At 39.9% G+C, this 23,384-nt stretch overlaps 1 protein-coding gene and 1 long non-coding RNA gene across 4 annotated transcripts; one reads left to right on the top strand and one right to left on the bottom strand.

The window, feature by feature from the left end:
* Positions 1 to 678: 678 nt before the first annotated feature.
* galk1 (galactokinase 1) lies at positions 679 to 22,525 on the bottom strand. Of its 3 annotated transcripts, none has more exons than XM_085171338.1 (8): positions 22,241 to 22,520; positions 21,828 to 22,017; positions 21,583 to 21,702; positions 20,275 to 20,410; positions 19,993 to 20,174; positions 17,926 to 18,076; positions 17,693 to 17,855; positions 679 to 930 (listed from the first exon to the last, which is right to left on the bottom strand). In XM_085171338.1, exons 1-8 carry the CDS (start codon positions 22,403 to 22,405, stop codon positions 856 to 858), a joined length of 1,182 nt encoding a protein of 393 aa, XP_085027464.1. In that variant the 5' UTR covers positions 22,406 to 22,520; the 3' UTR covers positions 679 to 855. The 3 variants fall into 3 exon arrangements, with proteins under 3 accessions (XP_085027464.1, XP_085027463.1, XP_085027465.1); XM_085171337.1 differs by lacking the exon at positions 679 to 930 and adding an exon at positions 9,878 to 10,589 and having other exon boundaries at positions 22,241 to 22,525; XM_085171339.1 differs by lacking the exons at positions 679 to 930; positions 17,693 to 17,855; positions 17,926 to 18,076; ... (3 more) ...; positions 21,828 to 22,017; positions 22,241 to 22,520 and adding exons at positions 9,878 to 10,589; positions 13,286 to 17,686.
* On the top strand, positions 929 to 2,101 carry LOC146513314 (uncharacterized). Its single transcript, XR_014875847.1, has 2 exons — positions 929 to 1,084; positions 1,385 to 2,101. It is a non-coding gene; the product is annotated as an uncharacterized LOC146513314 (long non-coding RNA).
* Positions 22,526 to 23,384: the final 859 nt, after the last annotated feature.

Below are 23,384 nucleotides of genomic sequence, written 5' to 3'. Positions count from 1 at the left end.
ATTTACACATCGACTAGCCACAGGACATGAAGCTAAATAAAGTATCCTCGATAAAAAGATATTTCCTTGATGTCCTCAGGTGTTGTTTTCATAAATCCTTAATGTTAGTGTACAGGACAAAAAAATGTATTTTTATGTAAAAAAAAAAGTAAATAAAAATATTTAATCAGTAATACTAATGACTTCTAGTGGGGCTAATTCCTTTTCTTCTTTTTGTGTGCAGACTACTCTCACCTTCTTGTTGTTAATTGTTCTAACTAGTGGGTTGCACCTTGATGTAATTTCTATTCATAAAGGCATCTCTTGATGTAAGATTTGATGATTTCTTGACTTGGTTAGATGTCATGAAGCCTTTTTTCTTAAAATAAATAGTAGTTAATAAAATAATTGAACAATAATTTTCCTGTTTGTCTAAATTAACTTCAGCAGTCAGTGGTCATATATTGACCCCATAAAATAAAAGTTTACTGAAACTGACCTTCACATTTAAGTGAAATTCATCTGTGTGCTAATATTAGCTGACACATTTCAATATAGAATTAAAATGAAAAAATAAGTTAAAACAAAAAAAAGCTCTGAAAACATTCACATTTTAGAAACATGGTTTATTAATAGAAATGTGGGATCAATATAAAATCATAAATTGTATTTAACCCAGCTGGATTTCCATATCAAAAATATGAAGCAGTTGCTACAAGTTATCTTAAGCAAAGTTTTTTTTTTTTAAACATGTTTCAACAATAAAGGCACTTGCCCAACTCTTTTCAATCAACATTAGTGTGTATTGCAGTACACCACTTAATGAAATTAAAGAAAGAAAATCAAATTAAAGGAATGCAGAGATGTTGACAGAGGTCAGGACAAAGTGAGAACTTGCGTGCCCTGTGCAGGAGTTGTGACATAGAAAGTCGCAGTCCCACTGTATTTCTCCTGTAGAGGAAAAGGGAGAAACACACACAGAGACACAGTATGCACAGTGGGTAAAACTACATAAAACAACAATTATACATATTTTTTGCAACCTTATCTGAGAACATTAATAAGAGGTGTGTGAGAAGCACTTTTAAAATCACTTTCGCTGACAGTAAATGGTAAATGGACTGGTTCTTATATAGCGCTTTTCTACTCTGTCCGAGCACTCAAAGCGCTTTATACAGCTAATTCATTCACCCAATCACACCCATTCACACAAGCACTTCTAAGTTTAAGTGCTGAGTATCTAACATTCGTACACATTCACACTCCGATGGATGCATCGGAGAGCAACATGGGGTTAGTATCTTGCCCAAGGATATTTGGCATGCAGACTGGACATGGAGCAGCCGGGGATCGAACCACCGACCTTCTGGTTAGTGGCTGATCCGCTCTGCCACCTGAGCTACAGCCAGTAAGTAAAAACTAAAGTTCACCCCATGAAAGTTCACGGGGTGGTCAAGTGGAAACAGCCAGATTTTTGTGTTTCAGCTACACACCTGTCATCATTACTCTGGATGAAAATATTGTTCCTCCTACCATTTTACTACTTACATAAAAAGTTTTAATTAGTTAATATTTTAAGTAAGTAAAATGTATCTATATAGCACTTCAAAAATCACAAAGTGCTAACAATAAAACCAATAAAACAATGAATTGAAAAGATAAATCAACAAATTAATTTAAAGCTCATCTCTATAGAAATATCTTCAGCTGCTTTTTAAAAGAGTCAATAGAAGCTGCACAGTGTACAGACAGTGGAAGAGAATTCCACAGCCTCGGTGCCACTGCCCCAAAAGCCCCATGTGTTTTGAACCTAGTACGTGGGACCAACAGCAACCTCTGACCCCAAGACCTACGTGCTCGGGAAGAAGCATGAGGTTTCAACAGGTCAGAGATATACTGGGGGGCTTCATCATGCAGAGCCCTAAAATCTAAAACAAAAAAATTAAAATGAAACCTAAAATTTAACAGCAACCAATGAAGAGAAGCCAAAACTGCAATAATGTGCGATATCTTGCTAGTGCCAATTAAAAGTCCTGCCTGAGCATTCTGAACAGTTGAAGGCGATCCAAAACTGATTTGTTGAAACAAGTCAAAAGTCCGTTATAGTAATCCAAACGAGAAGAGATAAGCAGCATGAATAATCATGTCAAGTTCCGCCTTTGACACCAGTAGTCTGAGTTTGGAAATGTTTCTTAGATCATAAAACAGTTCTGAACCAGTTGTTTGTAGTGATTCTCAAGTGACATTTAACACCCCACTTTGCAGTTATTTATTTGTGAAAAATGTTTGGAATCATGTCTGGTTTTCGTTCCACTTCTCACGTGTACACCACTTTGTGTTGGTCTTTCACGTGGAATTCCAATAAAATAGATTCATGTTTGTGGCTGTAATGTGACAAAACGTGGGAAAGTTCAAGGGGCTCGAATACTTTTGCAAACCAGTGTAACAGAAGGAAGTTGTTGTTTAGCCATTGTTTGATTTCTGACAGACAATTATTTAAACAAGACAATTTATAAAACTCAGAAGCTTTGAAAGAACAGTATAACTGAATGTCACCAGCGTAGAGATGAATAGAAATAACGTCTGACAATTTGGCCTTGAGGGAGCATATTAAGCAAATAGAGAATCAGACCCAAAACAGATTGCTGAGGTACCCCATAAGGCAGAGCTGATATTTCAGACAAAACTTGATTCATATAGACACTCAAAGATCTCTCAGATAGATACGACATGAACCATTTTAAAACAACACCAGTAATCCCAAGTCCTTAAGCCTATTTATCATGATACTGTGATCAACAGTATCAAAAGCAGAGGTGAGATCCAATATAAACAGAACTGTGTACTCTCCAGAGTCTGCTGCCATCAAAACATCACTATACACTTTAAGTAAAGCGGTTTCAGTGGAGTGCGATTTGTTGAAATCAGACTGGAAAATGTCCAGAACATTATTTTTCTACAAAAAGTAGTTAAGTTATTCGGCTATTGTTTTGTCTAAGACAGGAGTCGGTAACCTGCGGCTCTTTAGTCCTTAAACTGCGGCTCCACGTGGTTTGGGAAAATAAATTAGAAGTATTTAGCTGAAGTGTATTTTATTTATGTTAGTTCTTTTTTAACTTTTAGTTCTAAATTGAAAGATTATTGTGATATTGAAATATAAAAATAAAATTATATTCTATTATTTTTTTTATCGATCAAAATAAATGTCACACTCTTGGAAGCCGGTATACCCGCCGAAACGCTGTGCATTTATCGAGACTTATCAACCCCAGGTAGGCCAGTTATGGATGTTCGGATCCACATTATGTCAGCAGCTCCACCATGAACTATGTTAAAAACAAACGCCGCTCACGCCTCACAGATGACAGCTGTTAAGCTGCCTGCGTAAAGATGAAAGTGACTTCGTACAGCCCCGATTTGCAGACGCTGTGCACAGAGGTTCGGGAGCAGAAGTCCCATTGTATACATATCACGGCAGACCCGACGATGTTTGCATGAACACGCTTTTCAGCATCTCTTTATTGACCACTTTGCACACACGGTTGCTGGACGCATACAGCCGGCTGTAGCTTTTCAGCTCACAGCCTGACACATACCACCAACAACACAACAGCATAGATTGCACAGACGTTAATGCAGCGAGGCGTGATTGCGGGTGCCGCTCAGGTGTGTCCGCCTCCCCTGCAGCAGCGCTGCAGGCCACGCCTCGCCACACACATTAACCAGGTAAAATACATATTTAAGCTGAATTTCGCAAATATCTATTTTTCATTTTTTAGCAGCATAGTGCTTATTTCCCCAATTATTTTTTAAAAGTCAGGTCAAGGCTCCAAAAGCCCAAAGGCGATATAAGGGGGGCTCACAACAGTTTTTGTTTGCTACGTGGATCATTCTAGTTCAGCTGGGTGTCTTTCCTTTTGTTATATTAGGCATAGAGGTAAAGCATAAAGGTAAAAAACAATATATACAGTGTTATCTTCATTTTAGATGTCAAAAAGTATTTGCGGCTCCCAGTGTTTTCTTTTGTGTGGAAACTGGGTCCAAATGGCTCTTTGGGTCTTAAAGGTTGCTGACCCCTGGTCTAAGATCTTTGATACAAATGTTAATTTTGATATTGGCCTGTAAATGTTTGGAAAAGATAAAATCTAAAACATATATAATATATGCAGCTAGATAGCATAGTGGTAGGACTACATGCCTTTGTAGGCCTACACGCCTTTGGAACAGGAGTTGCAAGTTTGATTCCCACGTGGGGGATCTTTATCCAGTAAGGATAGGCCCCCACATACTAAACCAAACCATCCAGATTGACAGCAAAACAACTAGAAGCTCAGTGTTCCAACTGTTTGGAAAAAGGAACTGCTCTCACGGCTAAAGATTGACGAGGTACAACACAAATGTTATGGCAAGGGGGAGCCAGAACGACAGGTAAGGGGAAAAATTATAACCCCCACCCAAGATTGGGTACCAATGGAAGAAGGATCATTGACTGCGAGAGGCAACACCTGTAGGTTTGACGTGAGCAAAAATATTGCTTTGGTGCCAACATTTAGAGAGACAGAAGTTGATTCTTACTTTAATGCTTTGAAAGGATTGCAACAGTACTGGAATGGCCAAAGGAAATGTGGGCTGTGCTACTGCAATGCAAGCTAGTGGGCAAAGCACTGGAGGTTGTGTCATCTCTCTCTATCAAAAATAGCATGAAATACAATGTACTGAAGAGTCCATCTTTCGTGCTTATGAACTTGTACCTGAGGCCTACCAACAAAAGTTCAGGAATCACAAGAAGTCTAATGGTCAAACATATGTAGAGTTTGCACTTGAGAAGGCAGTTCTTTTTGACAAGTGGTGCACAGCAAGTGAAGTGAAGAAAGACTTTGAAGCCCTTCGTCAGTTAATCCTATTGGAAAATTTTAAGAATCTGCTGATGAGTTCATTTTAACCCATAAAAATGTGTTTGCATCATCCCCTCGTTCAGATAAAGTTGTGATCACACGCTCACCAAAGCCTGATCTTGGTCAGCCTGAAGCCAGAGCTAAGCAACCATTTCTTTCCCGTGAGGTACCTGAATGCTTCTATTGCCATAAAAAAGGTCATGTCATTGCTGATTGCCTTGCACTAAAAAAATAAGACTACACCGCCGCAACCCAAGGGCGTGGGTTTGATTCAAAATGTGTCACCTCCAGTGTTGGGACTAACGCGTTATTAAGTAACGCGTTACAGTAACTACGTTATTATTGTGGTAACGCGCACGGTAACTAGTTATTATGCCAAAACCAGGAACGCGTTACTCGTTACTGGGATTTAGATAGGCTCGTTATTCGTTACTTCGCGTGGTGGCTATCGCGGAGCTTACACAGATTCAATAACATTAGCAAGTGGTGGAAGCCAGCAGGTGGATGAGGGAAAAGGGAGGCAAGAGGAGAGACCCGAAGCGGCCGCTGGTCCGAGAGTGTCAGGTGAACTGAACTTCAGGTAAGAAGTTATAACCTGCAGTCCATCTGGGTCAGATATGAACCAAGTTTAGGTGGAGTTTATTTTCGTTATGCTGACTTTTTCGTACTGCGTGCTAGCTAGCATGACGGAGTTTCTATACAGCTGGGTTAGTGCTATGTTACTGATGTTGAACTTTATTTTGTTCATAAGGTTAATTATTAGAGTTGCCAACCGTCCTGTAAAAAACGGAATCGTCTCGTATTCAGAGAAAATATCACGCGTTTTGTATTGAGCTGAAAAGGAACAGTTTGCCCCAGACTTCAGCTACAATGAAAAAGACACAAAGTTGGAGTTATTCTGTGTTTACGCTGCACAGCTGCCTCTTCTTCTCTCATCCTCTCACCCTCCCTCTCCTGTTTCTACTTCAATCATGAAACTGATCAATGATCAGCTGATCGGCTTTTCTCTCTTGTTTGTTTATCGCCCACTTTGCGCCAGAAAGAGGAAACCAGCGGATGTCACGGTAAACAACAGCAGCACTTTTAAGCTTGATCAGCTGTTGTTAAAATTTATTTAATATTAATTAAGTATCAGCTGATGTTTGCTGGAGCCACAGCTGTAAACCTGCTGGTCATGATATCGGTTTGAATATGTGGTGAGAGGGAAACATGAAGATGAAACCAGGAGATGACAGCTGGTAACTGTGCAGGGGCGGGTTTAGCAGTGTTGCCAGGGTTCCATGTAGGGCATTAAAAGGGAAAGGGGGGCACAAGGAAATACTTTTCTTATTCTCATTTAAAATGTCTCACTTTTAAAAAAATAATTATCTGAGTCTTACAACAAACGATTGATAGATTGATACATATATACCATCAAAACAGTGTACATCACTGTCACAACAGTGTTTATTTTCATTCAAAGGCTTTATGATTTTTCCTATAATGGTGGGCCGGTCTCTAGTCAAAATGCCCGGGACGATTTTTTTTGTCCCAGTCCAGCCCTGTATGCAGCTCATCTGCAGTCTGGTGTTACCTACATCTTCCTATTCAGAAGGCAGAATTTCTGAGTTCTGAGTACAATCGAAAACACCACGACTGCAGTTTTTGTGTTGGATGTAAAAAGCAGGCTAGGATAGAATCAGGCGTGGGATTTCTCTTGTGGAAATGTGCACATTATTTTTTCCTTTCTATTGGTAGGTGGCACAGTGCACTTGTGGCAAGTAAGCAAGCTAGACGACTGGCAATCTTGCTGGGTATCCAGTTACGGAAACAACACATTAACAAGAGAATTCTGAGTAAAACCAAAGTTACTTTCCCTAGTAACTAGTTACTCTGAAAGTAACGAGTAACTTGAAGTAACTGAGTTACTTTTGATAGAAGTAACTAGTAATGTAACTAAGTTACTAATTTAAAGTAACTTACCCAACACTGGTCACCTCCCAGAACCCAAACATCTCAACGTGAAATAGATCCTTGTTTCAAACCTTTTATCACACAGGGTTGTGTTTCTTTAACAGGTGATACTGTTGACGACCAGCCTGTAACAATACTGAGAGACACCGGTCGTTCGCAGTCTATCATTCGAGATGGTATTTTGCCTTTGTCTGTTGAGTCATCTTGTCAGTCAAGTGTTGTGGTGTTGTAGGTGTTGTAGGACCTTTACAAAAATCAAAGTCAGGGAACCAATACATTCTATCAATGATGTGTGCTTCTACTAGGTTTCCCGAATCAGTGCCCCTGTGAAGGATCACCGCTCCTGTCATCAGTAAAGCTCTGGTAGGGTTCTTCTCAGTGTTTGGTCTTCCAAAGGTAGTCCAGACTGATCAGGGAACCAACTTTAAGTCTAGAACCTTTGTTCAGGCATTAAAAGCATTAGGAGTAGAGCACATTACATCAAGCTCCTACCATCCTGAAAGTCAGGGAGCACTTCACCAGATATTAAAGTCCATGCTCTGCAAATACTGTCTGGAGACAGGAAAGAACTGGGATGAGGGTATACTATTCTTATTGTTCGCTGCTCGTGAAGCAGTTCAAGAGTCCCTAGGCTTTAGTCCTGCAGAGCTTGAATTTGGACATGAAGTTAGAGGACCATTGCACATCCTTAAAGAACAGCTAGTTGTTCCAACTAAAACACTAAAGAGCATCCCTGAGTACGTGGCTAAAATTAGAAAGCGCCTTAAATCAGCTTGCCCTATTGCCAGGGACACCTTAATTGCTAGGCAGGTAAGGATGAAAAAACACTATGATCGGAGAGCAGATGCTCGTCAGTTTAAACCTGGTGATCAGGTTCTAGTTCTGCTCCCCATTCTGGGCTCTTCTCTGAAAACAAGGTTTTCTGGACCGTACGTTGTGGAAAAGAAACTCAGTGAGACCATTTGTGTTGTTCAAACTCTGATCGTTGTCGCAAGACTAGAGTATGCCACATGATGAAACATTATCTTTCTAGAGAGAATGAAGATGATCCCCTTACTCCGCACAAGGTTAAGTCTAGCTCCCCTATAGCATGCGTAGCTTCAGATATAGCCAATGAAAGCAGTGAGGAAGATGCGGTCCTGCGCAAAGATGTGTCACAGGGGACGAGACTAAGTAATAGTGAGATTCTGTCTGACTTGTCCCACTATTTGTCTCACCTGTCACTTAATCAAGCTGAAGACATTCAGAACCTGATTGTGTCTTTCCGGTGTATGTTTGGGGATGTTTCTACCCAGACGAGTTTGATATCCCATGACATTTTTCTTACCAGTCCTGCACCCATTAAACAGCGTGCATACAATCCCATCAAAAGAGAAGTTGTGAAAAAGGAAGTAGAGTATCTTGTTAGAAATGGACTTGCAATACCCAGTTGTAGCCCCTGGAGTTCCCCATGTTTGTTGGACATTAAAGCTGATGGGAGTCCACGGTTCTGTACGGACTTCCGCAAAGTGAATGCTGTGACAGTTCCTGACATGTATTCCTCGCCTCTCGTCAATAATTGCATTGATGACATTGGACCTGCCACATTTATGACTAAACTGGATATGTTGAAAGGTTATTGGCAGATTCCTTTAACCAAAAAGGTTTTAGCCAACCATTCAAGTTGGAGGTTGATGCTAGCGTGGTTGGGGTAGGTAGGTAGAACTTGATCACCCTGTGTGCTACTTCTCAAAGAAGTTCACTCATCCTCAGAGAAGGTCTTCTACAATCGAACAAGAAACTCTTGCCGTTCTGTTGGCTCTGCAACATTTTGACGTTTATCTTGGATTAAGTGTGGAACCCATAAAAGTCTTTACAGACCTTTTTTGTTTTTCTAGGGTAAGAGCTCAGCTAAGTTTTGGTTTTGTCATTTTGGGCACAACCTAACTGTCCCTTTCTCCCCCCACATTTGTTGTATGAATTTGGGTTATTGTTTATGTGGGAAAGCTGCCATTAAACTCGCTTTTGTTATTACACTTGTACCGAGTTTCTGGAGTTGTTGTGTTACCCCCTCCTGCCCTCGAGGAGGCGTGACAAGGTGATTATTATAATACAATTACTTTGTTGAAATGAATGGATTACAAGGTGGTCTTTTCCTGTTTCATATGTTATGCTGTCCCCTCTCTGATTTTGGTAGTTCCACGCATTGCCGGAAACCCAAACAAAACACGAAATTAGAGTCCTATTAATGCTGGTGGCATCAGTTACACAATGGATCCGAAGCCAGCACAACAGAGCCAGCAGTGCATGAACAGGAATGCATTTCTTACTTGGAAATTCTGACACCACTTCATATTTAAAGAGGAAACGAATGGGTGAAATCTGACAATTCAATGCAAACTCTGTTTGGCAGCAACCAAGTTGCACTCAAAAGACTCCACCCCCAACCTAAAAAAACATCTGGAAGGAAGTTCTTTTTAAAAAACGAACGTTAGCCTACTGCAACTACGTTGTTTTAATTGTGGTAGCTATTTGGGTTATGTGCCACTTCAGTATCTTTGATGTTACAATTGATGAATAGCATTAACAACCTGCTAGCTGCAAATAATCGTGCAGTTCTGAAAGCAGTTGATGAACTAACCTGAGATAATGCCAGCTAACAATGTTAGCTCGGTGGCGAGTATCCTTCAGTAATAATAATAAATCATACAGCAATAGTACATTCATGTAGTTGTAAAAAGCATGACAATATATTAAAAGCATTCAGAATACGTTACTCTCATTGAGTAACTTAACGAGATACGTTACAAACTAGATTTGGGGGCATGTATTCTGTAATCTGTAGTGGAATACATTTTAAAAGTAACCTTCCCAACACTGTTGTAAAGTGAGTCACAATATATGTCACACATTTAGCCGAGTGACTAACAGGCTATGAATATTATCATTCCTTGGTGTGTGCTTTAGTACTACTCACACTGCACTACTTTTAAAAACAGTTGCCATTTTTAAACAGAGCCCAAACTAAATTTTGAAGTTGTATCCTCAATATCAGAATTTCCACAAAAAAGTACATTTTATTTACCATTTTATTAATAAAGCACATTTTGCATTATTTTTAGTAAACTCTATGATAGCAAAACAAAAGAACCACAGATAATGACCTCCTAGTCATAATGTGTCAGTAGATCTAACTCCATGTCATAGAGAATTCATTGCTTCAAATTTAACTCTGGGACTAATAAAGGCTATCTCATCTTATCCTATAGTTTATTATCTTGGTATGTTCTGGTTTTCCTAGTCACTTTCATCCAGTGCTCACGACTTCACAAGACGAAGTGAAGTGCAGTTAAGAATATCTGCAGGGTCAGGAGAGACTAGATCAACCTTGAACCCCTCAGCAAGTGATATCTTCAACAGCTCCTCCAAAAAGCCTTGCATGTCTGTGATTTCACAGGGACTGTAGTGCATGTTCATCATGTCATCCGACCACGTGACCTCAGGGCTAGACAAAGTTAGGCCCCTGTATTGCTGCTTATCATACTGTTCCTGTGGGAGTTCGTCAGGCTTTGGCACCCATTCCAGTTTCAGTCTGTTCTGCCTCGGACGACATAGGTGAGGGCTGTTGAGACCCTGGGATGTCCTGTAGGAGAAGCGCTCACAAAGCAAACCTAGAAATGCCCTCCAGGTACAAAAGAGGTCGACTGTGAACGCTCGTACAGAGCATGTGCGGAGTTCATAGTTTTCAGGCCCATGGCGCAAGTTAAAATGGAGAACACGGACCTGAAATAAGATGGGAAGAACATACTGACTACATATCCCCCAGAGTATACACAAACAAAGAACCGGTTGTTCCATGGCTACACATGCAAACAGGTGCACAAACACAACCTCTGTATATGTCTTGTATATACACAAAACACTAGCTGTGATGGTTTATTGGGAAAAGTTATTTGATTAAAAAAACCTTTGCACACCTGAACGAGGAACAGATAGAGTCTAACTAGAAGCACTCACAGCAGAACAGAACCAAACAACATGACTGTACTCTCTGCTCATATTTCATTCATATTAAATAATTAGTTAATTTTTTGTTAAGCCATAATTTACCAAATTACTATGCTATTTGAATGTGGTATGATATTATGCACCTGTTCTTAACAAACTTATGAAATCGATTAAAACATAACAGTTGTCCAAAACCATAAATAACACCTGTCATCATACTTACACTATTTATTAATTCATATTATTTATAGGGTATTTCCTTTTTTCTCGCTTATACATATGTAGGTGATGACCTGCTGCACAGTTCTGAGGAGATTGTTTTTCATTTTAAACGTTTACAGATTTCACTTTGACTACAATTGTCACATTGAGACTTCTGTCAATATCATCACTGATTAATGGCATAAACATTTGGAAAGTACTAATCATACCCACTATCCTATAACTGGATGATTGAAACTTCAGTGTTGGCTAGTTTTGTTTATTAGGTTAACTTCTTCACTAAAACACTATTTGATACCAGAGCTTTACAAGAAATGGGTCACCTCCATCATATCTGTATGAGCTAAATTAACAATCAAAATGCAATTAAGATGTTAGGTAACATCATTTTCTCATAAATTGTAAAAAAAAAAAAATGTACAGTTGCAATAACTATTGCTACCACAATAGTTATTGCAACTAATTTAATGCACTTCACCAATGCTATGACTGTCCATCATTATATGCAGTAAATATGTGAGGGTATTCGGGGGTTTGGGAAATGCACCTTCTTTCTTTCTTTACTGTACAAGTCTTCAGTCAACCCTCATTTCTTTATATTTTGCTTCCAATGACTCATTTTTTAAAGTAGTCTTCAGAAACAGATCTTTCTGAAGGTCTTTCAAAGTTTGTTTGTTTTTGGTTTGTTTGTTTGTTTGTTTTTTAAGACGAAAGTATTTTGTGTTTAAGCCACTTGGAAAAATGGAGCAGCCTGTTGAAAACAAAACAAAACAAACGCACACAACAGGAAACTATCTGACCAGTTTCTTTTGTTGAATATCAGATAAATGGTGATAATAACAGAGTTCGAAAGGCATAAAATTGTTTGTTTTGTTTTTGTTTTTTTACCCATAAGGCAATTCCACACAGCTCTTCACTAGAAACTTGGCATAGCTTGGCAAGGTGTGGTTCTTAAAGGACAAGAGAGGAAGATTACACAAGAACTGTATTCAAAAAAATCAATGGCAACAAGTCAAGCCAAATCTGACATTCCTGGTTCAAACTGTTACAACGTTTGAGGGAAGGCAAGAGTGAACAGTGAATAAAATAGGAGCTTCTAACACAGTTTGAGGCTGCATTTCAGCCAGTGGTGCTGTAATATATTTTCCGAGCAAAATATAAAGAAATTGTTGCCCAAGACTTGCACAGTTCTGTATATAGAGTGCAATCAACCAGAAACTGCCTTTTGTGTCATTTAGTATTTATGGAAAAAATTACAAATTAGGAGGCTATAGGAAATAAATGGTCATTTTAACAAATAATTTGGGACAGTGCCTGCTTCGGGAGACAGACACTATCTCTACTTTTAAGATTAGGCTTAAAACTTTCCTTTTTGCTAAAGCATATAGTTAGGGCTGGACCAGGTGACCCTGAATCCTCCCTTAGTTATGCTGCAATAGATGTAGGCTGCCGGGGGATTCCCATGATGCATTGAGTTTTTCCTTTCCAGTCACCTTTCTCACTCACTATGTATTAACAGACCTCTCTGTATTGAATCATATCTGTTATTAACCTCTGTCTCTCTTCCACAGCATGTCTTTATCCTGTCTTCCTTCTCTCATCCCAACCGGTCGCAGCAGATGGCCCCGCCCCTCCCTGAGCCTGGTTCTGCTGGAGGTTTCTTCCTGTTAAAAGGGAGTTTTTCCTTCCCACTGTCGCCAAAGTGCTTGCTCATAGGGGGTCATATGATTGTTGGGTTTTTCTCTGTATCTATGAAGCGCCTTGAGGCGACTTTTGTTGTGATTTGGCGCTATATAAATAAAATTGAATTGAATTAAATTGAATTTACCATTTCCTAAAAAGCAGAAATACTTCTGACTGAGTCAGGATTCACTAAAGAGGTGCAGTAACAAGTTTTTTTTTGGCTAGCCTTACTGCATATGCACTTGTAGGACTTTTTCTTTCGGTGTGCAAACTTCATGAAGGCGTTTTACTGATGTTTGAGCCATTATTAAATGTATGTGTGTTTGCTGAGGTCAAATTGAGCAAATAATATAATGTCTCATTTTCTTTGTACTACTTTTGAAAAACAAAAGTTATGGACTTTAAATAATTTGCAAACCATTTTGTCCTGTTTCTATTTTTCTGCACTTAAAAACAAACTGTTTGGCTTGTAGTTAGTGGTCAAGAGTAAACATGATCGACTAACCTAGTAAAATAAATAAATCTATTATGAGCAGATGAACAGTCTAGCTAACCATCACACGTACCTTGGAGTCGACTTTTACTATCATGATGGCTCCTAACGGCCCACCTCTAAGGCCCAGAGGCACCGATACCTCATAGTGACGAATCTCCTCCAGCAGACGGGGTATCTGGAAGAAATCTGCCTCTCTCCTGAGCAGTGCGAGTTCAGTGAAGCCGTCTGGCAGATCCAAAGAGCCAGAGCGCAGGTAATTCAGAATGTAGCGAAACACTTTACCGTCACGGTCGATGAAAATGTTGCTGCAGCTGTCCCTAAGCATAGGAACTTGTCCGGTGAACATGGTGCCTAGCATCGAGTCACGGCAGCGAGTTAAAGTGTCTAAGGTTGTTGTATAGATTTCTCCACCGACGTTCAAGCACACAGGGTCCTTAAGAGAGTTCTTCTTGCTGTCATCTGAAGAGTTGAGCTCCAGCATCCTGTAGGTGAAGCTGTGCTTTTTATACCTGTGAAGTCAGTGTTGCTTTTGTGAGGACAAGAATTATGCCCTGTTCAGGAATGTCGAGGACTGTGGAAGATTCAAGTATTTCTTTTGTTTCCCCACAAAGCCTTTATTCCTTTGACAGTCAGCAAGCCACAGTGGTGTCCTGGATACAGCCAAGTTCGGAGAGATACAAGAAAATCTGCCAAATCTGATTCAGAAACTGAAGATAAAACTGCCGTTTCAAAATATGAAAAAGGCTGCTGTTCTTTTTCTTCTCAATGCTGCTTCAAAGTCAAAGTGACATCTTTACAGATGCCGGCATTTCCAATGATAATCTGCGGCCGAAAACTTTTATTGATGCATCTCTTATAAGATCCTGAATTGTGTCAACCAGCAGCAGGCCTACCGGGTAACCAGAGTAGCATGCCAATGACTGGACTCTTGGCTCCGTCTCAATGAAACTTGCTTTTATTCTCAGCTCTCACCCACTGTCTCTGACTCTCACACACTGGAGATGTCTGAGCAAGACACAGGGGACTGGGGATTTGTCTGTAATGTCCTCTTAAAGTGATAGCTCACTGAAAGGTGTTTTTATCCACTGTCAACAAATGAACAATGCTCCACACATTTTTCTTCTCACACATGCTAAGATTTACCAGAAAAGAGAATAAAAACAGAAAAAATAGAGTTACCTACCGAAAAACAAACAAAGCAAAAAACTGGTTTTGTTCCTATGAAAAATACAATTGCTGAAAGGAAATGCTAATAAATTATTCACTTCTTTAGAGCGCACAATCAGGTGTCAAACAAAACAAAAACAAAAAAATGGCCCCTTGAGGATGATTCCAAAAGCGAGTCAGTCTCCGTAGACTCTCCCGTCAAAAAAAAGATCAGCATGTTTAAAGCCTGGCACAAACAAACTGTTTTGGTTTCCATGGACAGTTTCCCCCTTTATAACAATTGTACAGGGTCCTGTACTGTGAGCAACATCTTTCTGTAATCTAAGTTTACTTAGCCTGATATCTGCAGTGAAGACAGGTCACACACACATAGCTATCCTCTCACTTTGTTAACCCAGAGTTTCACTTGGATGTTTTCACACAAAAGAGGCGGTGTTGGTAGTATCTGCTCAGTCACAACTATAGATAAGTGTAATGGCAGCAGAGCGGATAATTTTACAACGATAAAACTACACTATGAAATATGAAGAGGTTAAATACATAATACAGCTGCTACAGACAGCATATGAGAGGAAAAGCACTGCATGAATGCATGATTACTTTACGTGTTCTGGCACATAAGACTGGAAAACAGCTACTACGTGTATTATTAAAATTTGAAGAAGAGATGGCAGAAATGCTGACTGTGTCAGACCCTGCACCCTATACATTAGCAGTGTTTGTGGGGCCAACAACTACACACACACACACACCCCTATACTGTAGTGGTCATTAACGTAGCCAGTAATGGACTGTTCATACACCACTGTACACTATATGTCGATGAGCCATAAACCCTCATAGAATGGCATAATTTAATATGTTGTGCAAAAGTCTTGAGCCACCACTCATTTGTTTAAATTTAGATATTTAAATATTTATTATCTCTTTATATATCTGTGAAGGCAAACATGTTGCAAAATGCAAGAGCCTGCATAATAAAAAGTGAGAATGTGTAAAAAAATTTTAATGTGTATTTTGACATTTTTTCCCCCTTATACACACACACACACACACACACACACAAACACACACACGTATTCATATCCTTATGGGGACATCTCATCGACATAATGCTTTCTCTAACCCTAACCTGATTGTAACCCTGACACTAAAACCACATTTTGAGTCTCAAAAATGCCTTCAAACTTGTGGCGACCAGGATTTTGGTCCCCACAACTTTGAAGGCTAGCTCCCCAGTGCCAGCTCAGATAACCACATTGCTACCACTGCTATATCCTCTACAAAATGTCTTGTGTAGATGACTTAGTGAAACAATTAATTAAACCGTCTTGTGACACAACATACCTCCTCTATATTGCACAAGGCTGTAACCATCAATAACTTTGCATCTGTCCATTACCAGCTATTTCATTTTGTACAAATCCACTCTTCTAAGTTAGTGTGGTTTTTCTGTCTGACCAGATGCAGCTTTCTGGACCATCTTATCCTTATCACCACACTGTGTTTATGTGCTAAAAGAGAAATTTCCTTCCTTGTTACTAAAATTGATTCTGAAGTATGATTTCACTAACTCAGATGGTGCAGCAACTGTGGCAGTTTGTCTTGAAACAACAGCTGTAATGTCCACATTTTGACTTTTTTCTCAAAACAGATGTTCGAATTTATTCTCAAAATTATGAATTTAGTTTTTCTTAATGTGGCCCTAACTATATTTCTCTGTGGATTTGTATATTTAAAAAAAATGCTACAGTTAATTCTAAGTTTTCAAACAAAATTTAATGATGGCTTAAAACTTTTGCCCCTATAATAAAACTTCAGACCAGGTGTGACCATCATCATCAGGTTGCTCCAAGTCACGTTTAACTTAGCACACTTTTAAAACAGCTAACCTAGCTCCATCACAAGTTTAGCTTTTACTGAACTGTTATATTTGGAATTGTACTTTCTACAGATTTTATTTAATTGCATTTCATCTTAATTTCTAACAATGCAGTTTGTTTTTATTTTTAATTTGCAACAAATATTTCTTCAAAGTGATCATTAGAGCACTCCTGATTAGGGATGGGTACCGGTATCCGGTGCCATCATGGCACTGGTTCTGACATAAACGGTAGTAACCAGACCGAAAAGCAGCGCACATTTCGGTGCTTTTTTTCGGTGCTTTTTTTCCTGAGATGTCATACACTTTGAATTCTAGCCAATCATTTTACGTTTCCCAGGATAGTAGGCGGGTCCAGGTACGTACGTATTTTAGAGCAGAGCTACAGATTAAAAATGGCCAAGGCGAAGCGGTCAAAGTCTGGCTGTACTTCACAGCAAAATATGCAAACTCAGCAGCTGCAACAAGTGCTTTAAGCTGATACTGTGATACTGTCAAAGGAGGTAACACCTCGAATCTGATGAAACACCTGGCGACGCATAGCGTTTTTTTAAAAGCTGAGAAATGCGCCGTATTTGATAGCTTGCTGCGAGACCTCACACCGAGCACATCTACTGCGGGTGTGGTGCCTGTTATCGACCCAGAGTTAGCAACATCCCCCAAAAACCCGAAGAGGAGAGTCCTGGCCCCTAGCCCTGCCAGTGTAGCAGAAATGATGATGATGGCAGCAGCAGCCGTTCTTCTCTGCGTGAGTAGCTTCATGTTGTTCGTGTGTAATTTACGTTGAGTAGGCTAACCACGTTATTACATTAATGCATGTAAGGTGAACTAGCAAACACCATTATAGCTACATGCGGCTGTCTTCTTGTTTGATGGCAGATACTCCCTTCACCCTGGCCAAAAAGGCTAAAATGACTGTGAGACAAGAGTGATACCATATATGCCCCATAGCTGCAGAAAAGGCTAACATTGTTATCTTTTTACAAAAAAACAGCTGAACATGAGAGGTTTTTGGACCAATTTTGTGTTCTCCATTCTTTAAGCACCGGTTTGAGCACCGTTTAAGTACCAGCACCGTTTCAAAAGTACCAGTTTGGCACCGGTATTGGATAAAACCTAAACGATACCCATCCCTAGTCCTGATCCTGACTGATTAAATCCACACAGAACTCAAATATACACACATATTGTGTAGTATATCACAGGGCATAAAAAAAAGCCTTGGAATTTTAAGTCTATATATGCCATTAAATAGGTTTGTACTGAAAAGCTTATCACTGACCAATAACAGTGTCTCCTAAGTGTTTATTTTAAGGTTACCAGCTTCACTGAATATGTGGTTATTTGATTCTACTGGTCATGGTCATCCTGATAACCACGACTACATGCAGTACATCTTTATACGTGTGTGTGTGTGTGTGTGTTAACCTGTATGTGGTGTATGGTCCTGTCAATGGCCTCAGCGAGTAGCAAAGTCACAGTGCATCCACCGAATCCTCCTCCTGTCATCCTGCTGCCAAAGACGCCCTCCACTTCCATGGCTGCAGACACCAGCTCATCGAGCTCCCTGCAGCTCACCTCGTACAGATCTCTGCCACAGGGACATCGAGTTACAACATGCCTGACAGTGACCTATACAGTAACTCATTTGCTATCTGTACCTCAGACTGTTGTGGCTGTCAACCATATGTTTGCCAAACTCCTTGTATTCTCCTCTTTCTAGAGACTTAGCAGCTTGGACAGTTCTTTGGATCTCCTCAATTACATGGCGAGCTCTTCTGTAGGTAACGTCATCCATCCTTCCCCTGGCCTCTGAACCGATAAACAATAAACAGGGTTAGCTTTAACTGATGAGTTTAAAAAACCCCAAAAATATATACAGTCATCTAAAAGTACTGAAATGCTAATAAGTGCTTTACAAAAAGTAAAGACGAGTCAAAGGTCAGCAAAATAGAAATGCTTAAAAGTTCAAAGCAGTAATAAAATAAGTGAAACATTTATGAATTACTGTAGTGGTGAAAAGATTTGAGTCTAGAAAGATAAAAGTCATTTTATTAAATTTGTGTCCTTGAGGAAGAGGTCAGAGGTCACCCTGATATTTACATGCCTGTCAGTACAAACAACAGTAAGAAACTTAGTTTTAAATGGGTTTGCATGCTGTTATCATCACTTTGAACCTCAGATCAACTGATCTTGAAGAAGAACTCAAAGGTCAAATGTGACATATTTAAGGCTACGTCCACACGTACACGGGTATTTTTGAAAACGGAGATTTTCCGTTTTCGTTTTAAAAAATAATCCCGTCCACACGTAAAGGCAGAAATGAAGGAAAACGCTGCTAGGAACATGCCAAAGCAGCAGGTGGCGATATATTCCTAACCGTGCAGAAATGTTGGCCAATCAGAAGTCTAGAAGCCTCGGTGGGAAAAGTAAACAAAGCTGGAGCATAGAAGCAGAACCGAGTCGTATGTGTGGAGGGACAGTAACTGTGTGTGTATATGTAAGCATTTAAACACTGCAGAGAGAACAATTAACAGTAACAGTATTGTGGAAATTCATTTCACCGAAACAATAATGTGGCGCACAGTGTGACGTCAAAAAAGGCGCACACCTTTGATGCTGCATTTTCTCCGTTTTTCTCGTCCACACGTAAATGCAAAAACTGAGTTTTGGAAAATATCCACCCTGGCCGGAATTTTTAAAAAATCTCAGTTTTCAGTGACCGAAAACGCTGTTTACGTGTGGACGAAAGGTGCAAACGCATAGAAAAATCTGCATTTTCAAAAATACCCGGGTACGTGTGGACGTAGCCTAAATCTTTATATGGTACTTTCTACATGTCAAAAATAAGTTACAAGGCTTTTATGTTCATGTTTAACTAATAAATCATAAATTTGACCTTGAAGACTTTGGCAGTTGCGAAATTTTTATGAACTGTTAATAAGACCCCACTGGGGTCAGAAATCAGAAATCATTTAAACTTTTCAAGCTGTCATGTTTACAGACACAATGAGAGGATGCAAACACTACCTCCTTGGTGGAGACAACCAGCACTATTAGTAAAATAATAATAATAATGGTGAAATGCCAAAAAGTACACAATCTATCACTTGTAGGACGTGGTGGATAGCAAAAAAATGTCTGCATGCTTCAAAAGGTACAAACTGACACCAAGATGAAATCAGAAATTAGAAATAAGCAAATTACATCCTGAATAAATGCAGAAACAACGTTTTCATGGGTATCAATGAGTGCCATCCAATCAGGCAAAATTAATAAGTATACAAAGGTCCACCATTGTTCCACAATTTAGGAGTAAATTAGACATTATCTGTTCCACTAGTGCTCCAGTGCATGTGACAGTATGCTGTCGTATAAATTAAATAAACAAGACTCAGTCAGTGCCTCCCTCCTGACCATCTTAGAGTCAGGCAGAAGGCATGTTGAATAAAGACATGTACATTTTTTTACTTCATATTATTAAAACTCTCAGTTACCGGCTCTCACAGTACATTATTGGCAAATAATTTATTTGGCTTTTGCAATAATTTGAATTCCTACACACTGTATATAATTAATAAAAATAACCTGGACTCAGATAAATACTTTAAGACCTTGTTTGTGGGGACTGTAAGTTGTGGTTTTTAAGGCTTTCAAAGACCTGCCAATGAACTGTAAAACAGTAAGAGAAAATGGATTACAACAGGAAGGAAAAAAAGCATCCACACCCTCTAGGTCCTTCATCGTAGCATCCCTCAGACTGTCCTTCCCCAGAATGGAGGCAGCCGTCTCACATTGCCTCCGTCTTATGGGATACTCACTGCAACTCAGAGAGTGCCTTACATTGGAGTTGGTGATGAGAATGACCAGGCCTGGATCTGTCAGAGGAACGGGGGTGGCCTCCAGCGATCTGTCAAACACGTTTTTTTTTCTTTTTAATTTTAATGAAAATATAACATAGTAACAATGTCTGTAACCAAAGACCATCACTCAGTAGATGCTTGTACTACCTGCAGTCAATGAGCAATGCATGGCCCTCCTTGCCAAGAACAGATACAAACTGATCCATAATGCCACAGGGTACATCAGCATGAGTGTGTTCAGCCTGCTGACAGGCTAATGCTTTGGACACCTGGTTTCCATCATCTATGAGAAAAAGAAAAGTAAAGAGTAGATCAAACGGCTCCAACACCATCGGCCTGTTCGTGAAATCAATAAGCATCGGCTGTCAGTACGAGTATGGTTAGACGTTAAGAGCGCTCAAACACTCTAACCATATCTTGGAATACATTTTGTTTTAGCATGAAAGCTGTTATTGCCAGGCCACCATCACTCTAACAAAGAGTGAACAGCAATGGCCCCATCAAAATGTGCCACGTGAGACTGAAAACAAACACACGTGTTGAAACAAGCAGGTAGCAGAGAGGCGATGAGAGGTCAGGACTCTATATCACTTATTCCTCAAGTGAATCTGAAGGCATTTACTACTTGAGAAGTCTTCTTTTGGCATAATGACTTAAATACTACTGGGTAGCTTTATCAAGAATAATACAGCATCATATGTCGGCAGATTATTATAAAATCTGAACGAAATCAAAACAATAAGTAAAATAAATGGTAAAGTATAATAACTGCAAGGACTAAATGTAGTGGAATAGAATAAGGCTACGTCCACACGTACACGGGTATTTTTGAAAACGGAGATTTTCCGTTTTCGTTTTAAAAAATAATCCCGTCCACACGTAAAGGCAGAAATGAAGGAAAACGCTGCTAGGAACATGCCAAAGCAGCAGGTGGCGATATATTCCTAACCGTGCAGAAATGTTGGCCAATCAGAAGTCTAGAAGCCTCGGTGGGAAATAGTAAACAAAGCTGGGGCATAGAAGCAGAACTGAGTCGTATGTGTGGAGGGACAGTAACTGTGGGTGTATATGTAAGCATTTAAACACTGCAGAGAGAACAGTTAACAGTAACAGTATTGTAGAAATTCATTTCACCGAAACAATAATGTGGCGCACAGTGTGACGTCAAAAGAGGCGCACACCTTTGACGCTGCGTTTTCTCTGTTTTTCCCGTCCACATGTAAATGCAAAAACAGAGTTTTCAAAATTATCCACCCTGGCCGGAGTTTTTAAAAATCTCCGTTTTCAGTAACCAAAAACGCCGTTTACGTGTGGACGAAAGGTGCAAACGCATAGAAAAATCTGCGTTTTCAAAAATACCCGGGTACGTGTGGACATAGCCTAAGAAAGCAGTATAACACAGAAATACTTGATTCAGTATTCAGTCACTGCCATGTCCTCTAATATGACTCTAACCTGGCTTGAGTTGCTGCAGGAAGGTGTAAAAGGCCACCTCTAGAGAGGCAGAGCTGGACAGTCCTCCACCCAGGGGGACACTGGTGGCTATCACTGCCCTGAAACCTGGGACTGGAGAAGCTAAAACACAAGACACATAAAAAGTAGACTTTTTGGATTTTTCTTTAAAATTTTGATTGTGAGATTCTGCTTGACATCTGTTCTCATTCACTGTGACAGTATAATGTGTTTACAGGCTTGTTTACCCCTGTAATGGTGTATAACGCCCTTTACATAGTTGGCCCAGCGGGGTAACCCTGGAGACAGTGCAGATCCATCACTAGACAGGCGGAAGTCCAACCGGTGAGGCTCGTCAGCGTCGAAGGCTGCGGTTACCACGGTAACATCCTGGCCGGATATTTCACTTCCCACCACCACAGTCACTAAAGGAAGGGCCTGACAGCAAATGCACAAGGAAGTACTTAGTTTTGTCTTTAGTCTTTGTGTCAAGAAGAAATTTCTTTCCAGAAGTTATTTAAAAAAGAAGAGAAAAATCACTGTTGCACTATTCTTACTATTACTAACATAAAATCCTTTTATTAAAATCAGATCTTTGCCTGTTTTCGACATGAAAGTGATAATGCGAGACTTCTATTGAGTGGTAGTGTGGTACTGATACCATTGGAAGCACGAGTCCCTGGTTGTAGTCGGTGTGCTCTCCTATTAGGTTCACTCTTCCAGGCGCGCACACTGCCACTCGAGCGGGCTCGTCACCGAACATCTGTCCGTACAGTCGCCGGGCCTCCGACACAAGCTCGGACACACTCGGAAAGCAACTAGCCATGTAGCAGATTTCTTTAAAGGGTTCAACAAAAATGATGAGCTGTCAGTGTCAACAGACAGGCGAAGTGCTCGAGCAATCATGTGACGCGTCCTTCTTCTTTTTTCTTCTTCTTTATCATTTATTGGCGGTTGGCAAACAGCAAAATGGTGAATTACCGCCACTAACTGGTGTAGAGTGTGCTCTGAAATATTAAAAAAAACCTACAAAAAAATCCTTCCAAACAAATTAGTCTGTCTTAAAAAACAAAATATGACCTGATAACTTTCACTCTTCGAGTTCTTGCAAAGTAAATCTAACAAATCCAGTTTCACTTTCATATAACCGAGCTTTTGAATCAGTTTTCTTCTTTCAGCGTCACATTTCTGGCAGTGCACTAAAACATGGCGTTATCTTCTCTACTGCAGTCACATTTTCTTGTGTGGTGTTTTCCTTTTAAAAATAACGTGCTATTCAAACCAGTGTGCCCAAATCTGCCTCTCTCCTGTTCCTTCCCGTGCTTCTCATTTCTCCTGTTTTCTTTTGGATTTTGTAAAACCATCACCTTTTCCTCTCTTCCTCCCATTGATTTCCCCACCTTTCTTCCATTTTCTGTCATATTCTACTCTTAATCTCTGTCCAACTGACATAGATGACCAGATCCACTGAAATTCTCTTTGTAGCTTCCTTTGCTGTCCTATCTGCCATTTTGTTTCCTTTAACTCCACGATGCACTGGTACCCATGAGAACGTGACCATAAGCCCCATCATATTGACTTTGTGTTTGCTGAATCTCTATCAGAATGTCTGAGTGACTGTCTTGCAAACTAGCCAATGATTAACTTGAATCTGAGCATATCACCGATCTTAATGGTCTTCTGTCTTCAATCCACTGGACAGCCAACAGTATTGAAACCATTTCTCCCGTGTATACTGATGATCCATCACTGATCCTTTTCCTTACTTTGAAACAAAACTCAAGAACAATAAATGCTGTCCCACT

The sequence above is a fragment of the Neolamprologus multifasciatus genome, chromosome 8 (genome assembly GCF_963576455.1).
Source record: "Neolamprologus multifasciatus chromosome 8, fNeoMul1.2, whole genome shotgun sequence".
Taxonomy (NCBI): domain Eukaryota; kingdom Metazoa; phylum Chordata; class Actinopteri; order Cichliformes; family Cichlidae; genus Neolamprologus; species Neolamprologus multifasciatus.
Note: the sequence above shows the minus strand (reverse complement) of the source record. Positions and strands in the feature narration are given on the sequence as shown.

Bases quoted from the DNA above. Each gene is read 5' to 3' on its own strand.
- galk1 (XM_085171337.1), bottom strand. From the start codon at position 22,405: ATGGCTAGTTGCTTTCCGAGTGTGTCCGAGCTTGTGTCGGAGGCCCGG. The intron at 20,175-20,274 runs GTAGTACAAGCA...CGTGTTTGACAG, and splicing joins GCATTGCTCATTGACTGCAG to ATCGCTGGAGGCCACCCCCG. The intron at 17,856-17,925 runs GTACAGATAGCA...TCCCTGTGGCAG, and splicing joins GACAGCCACAACAGTCTGAG to AGATCTGTACGAGGTGAGCT.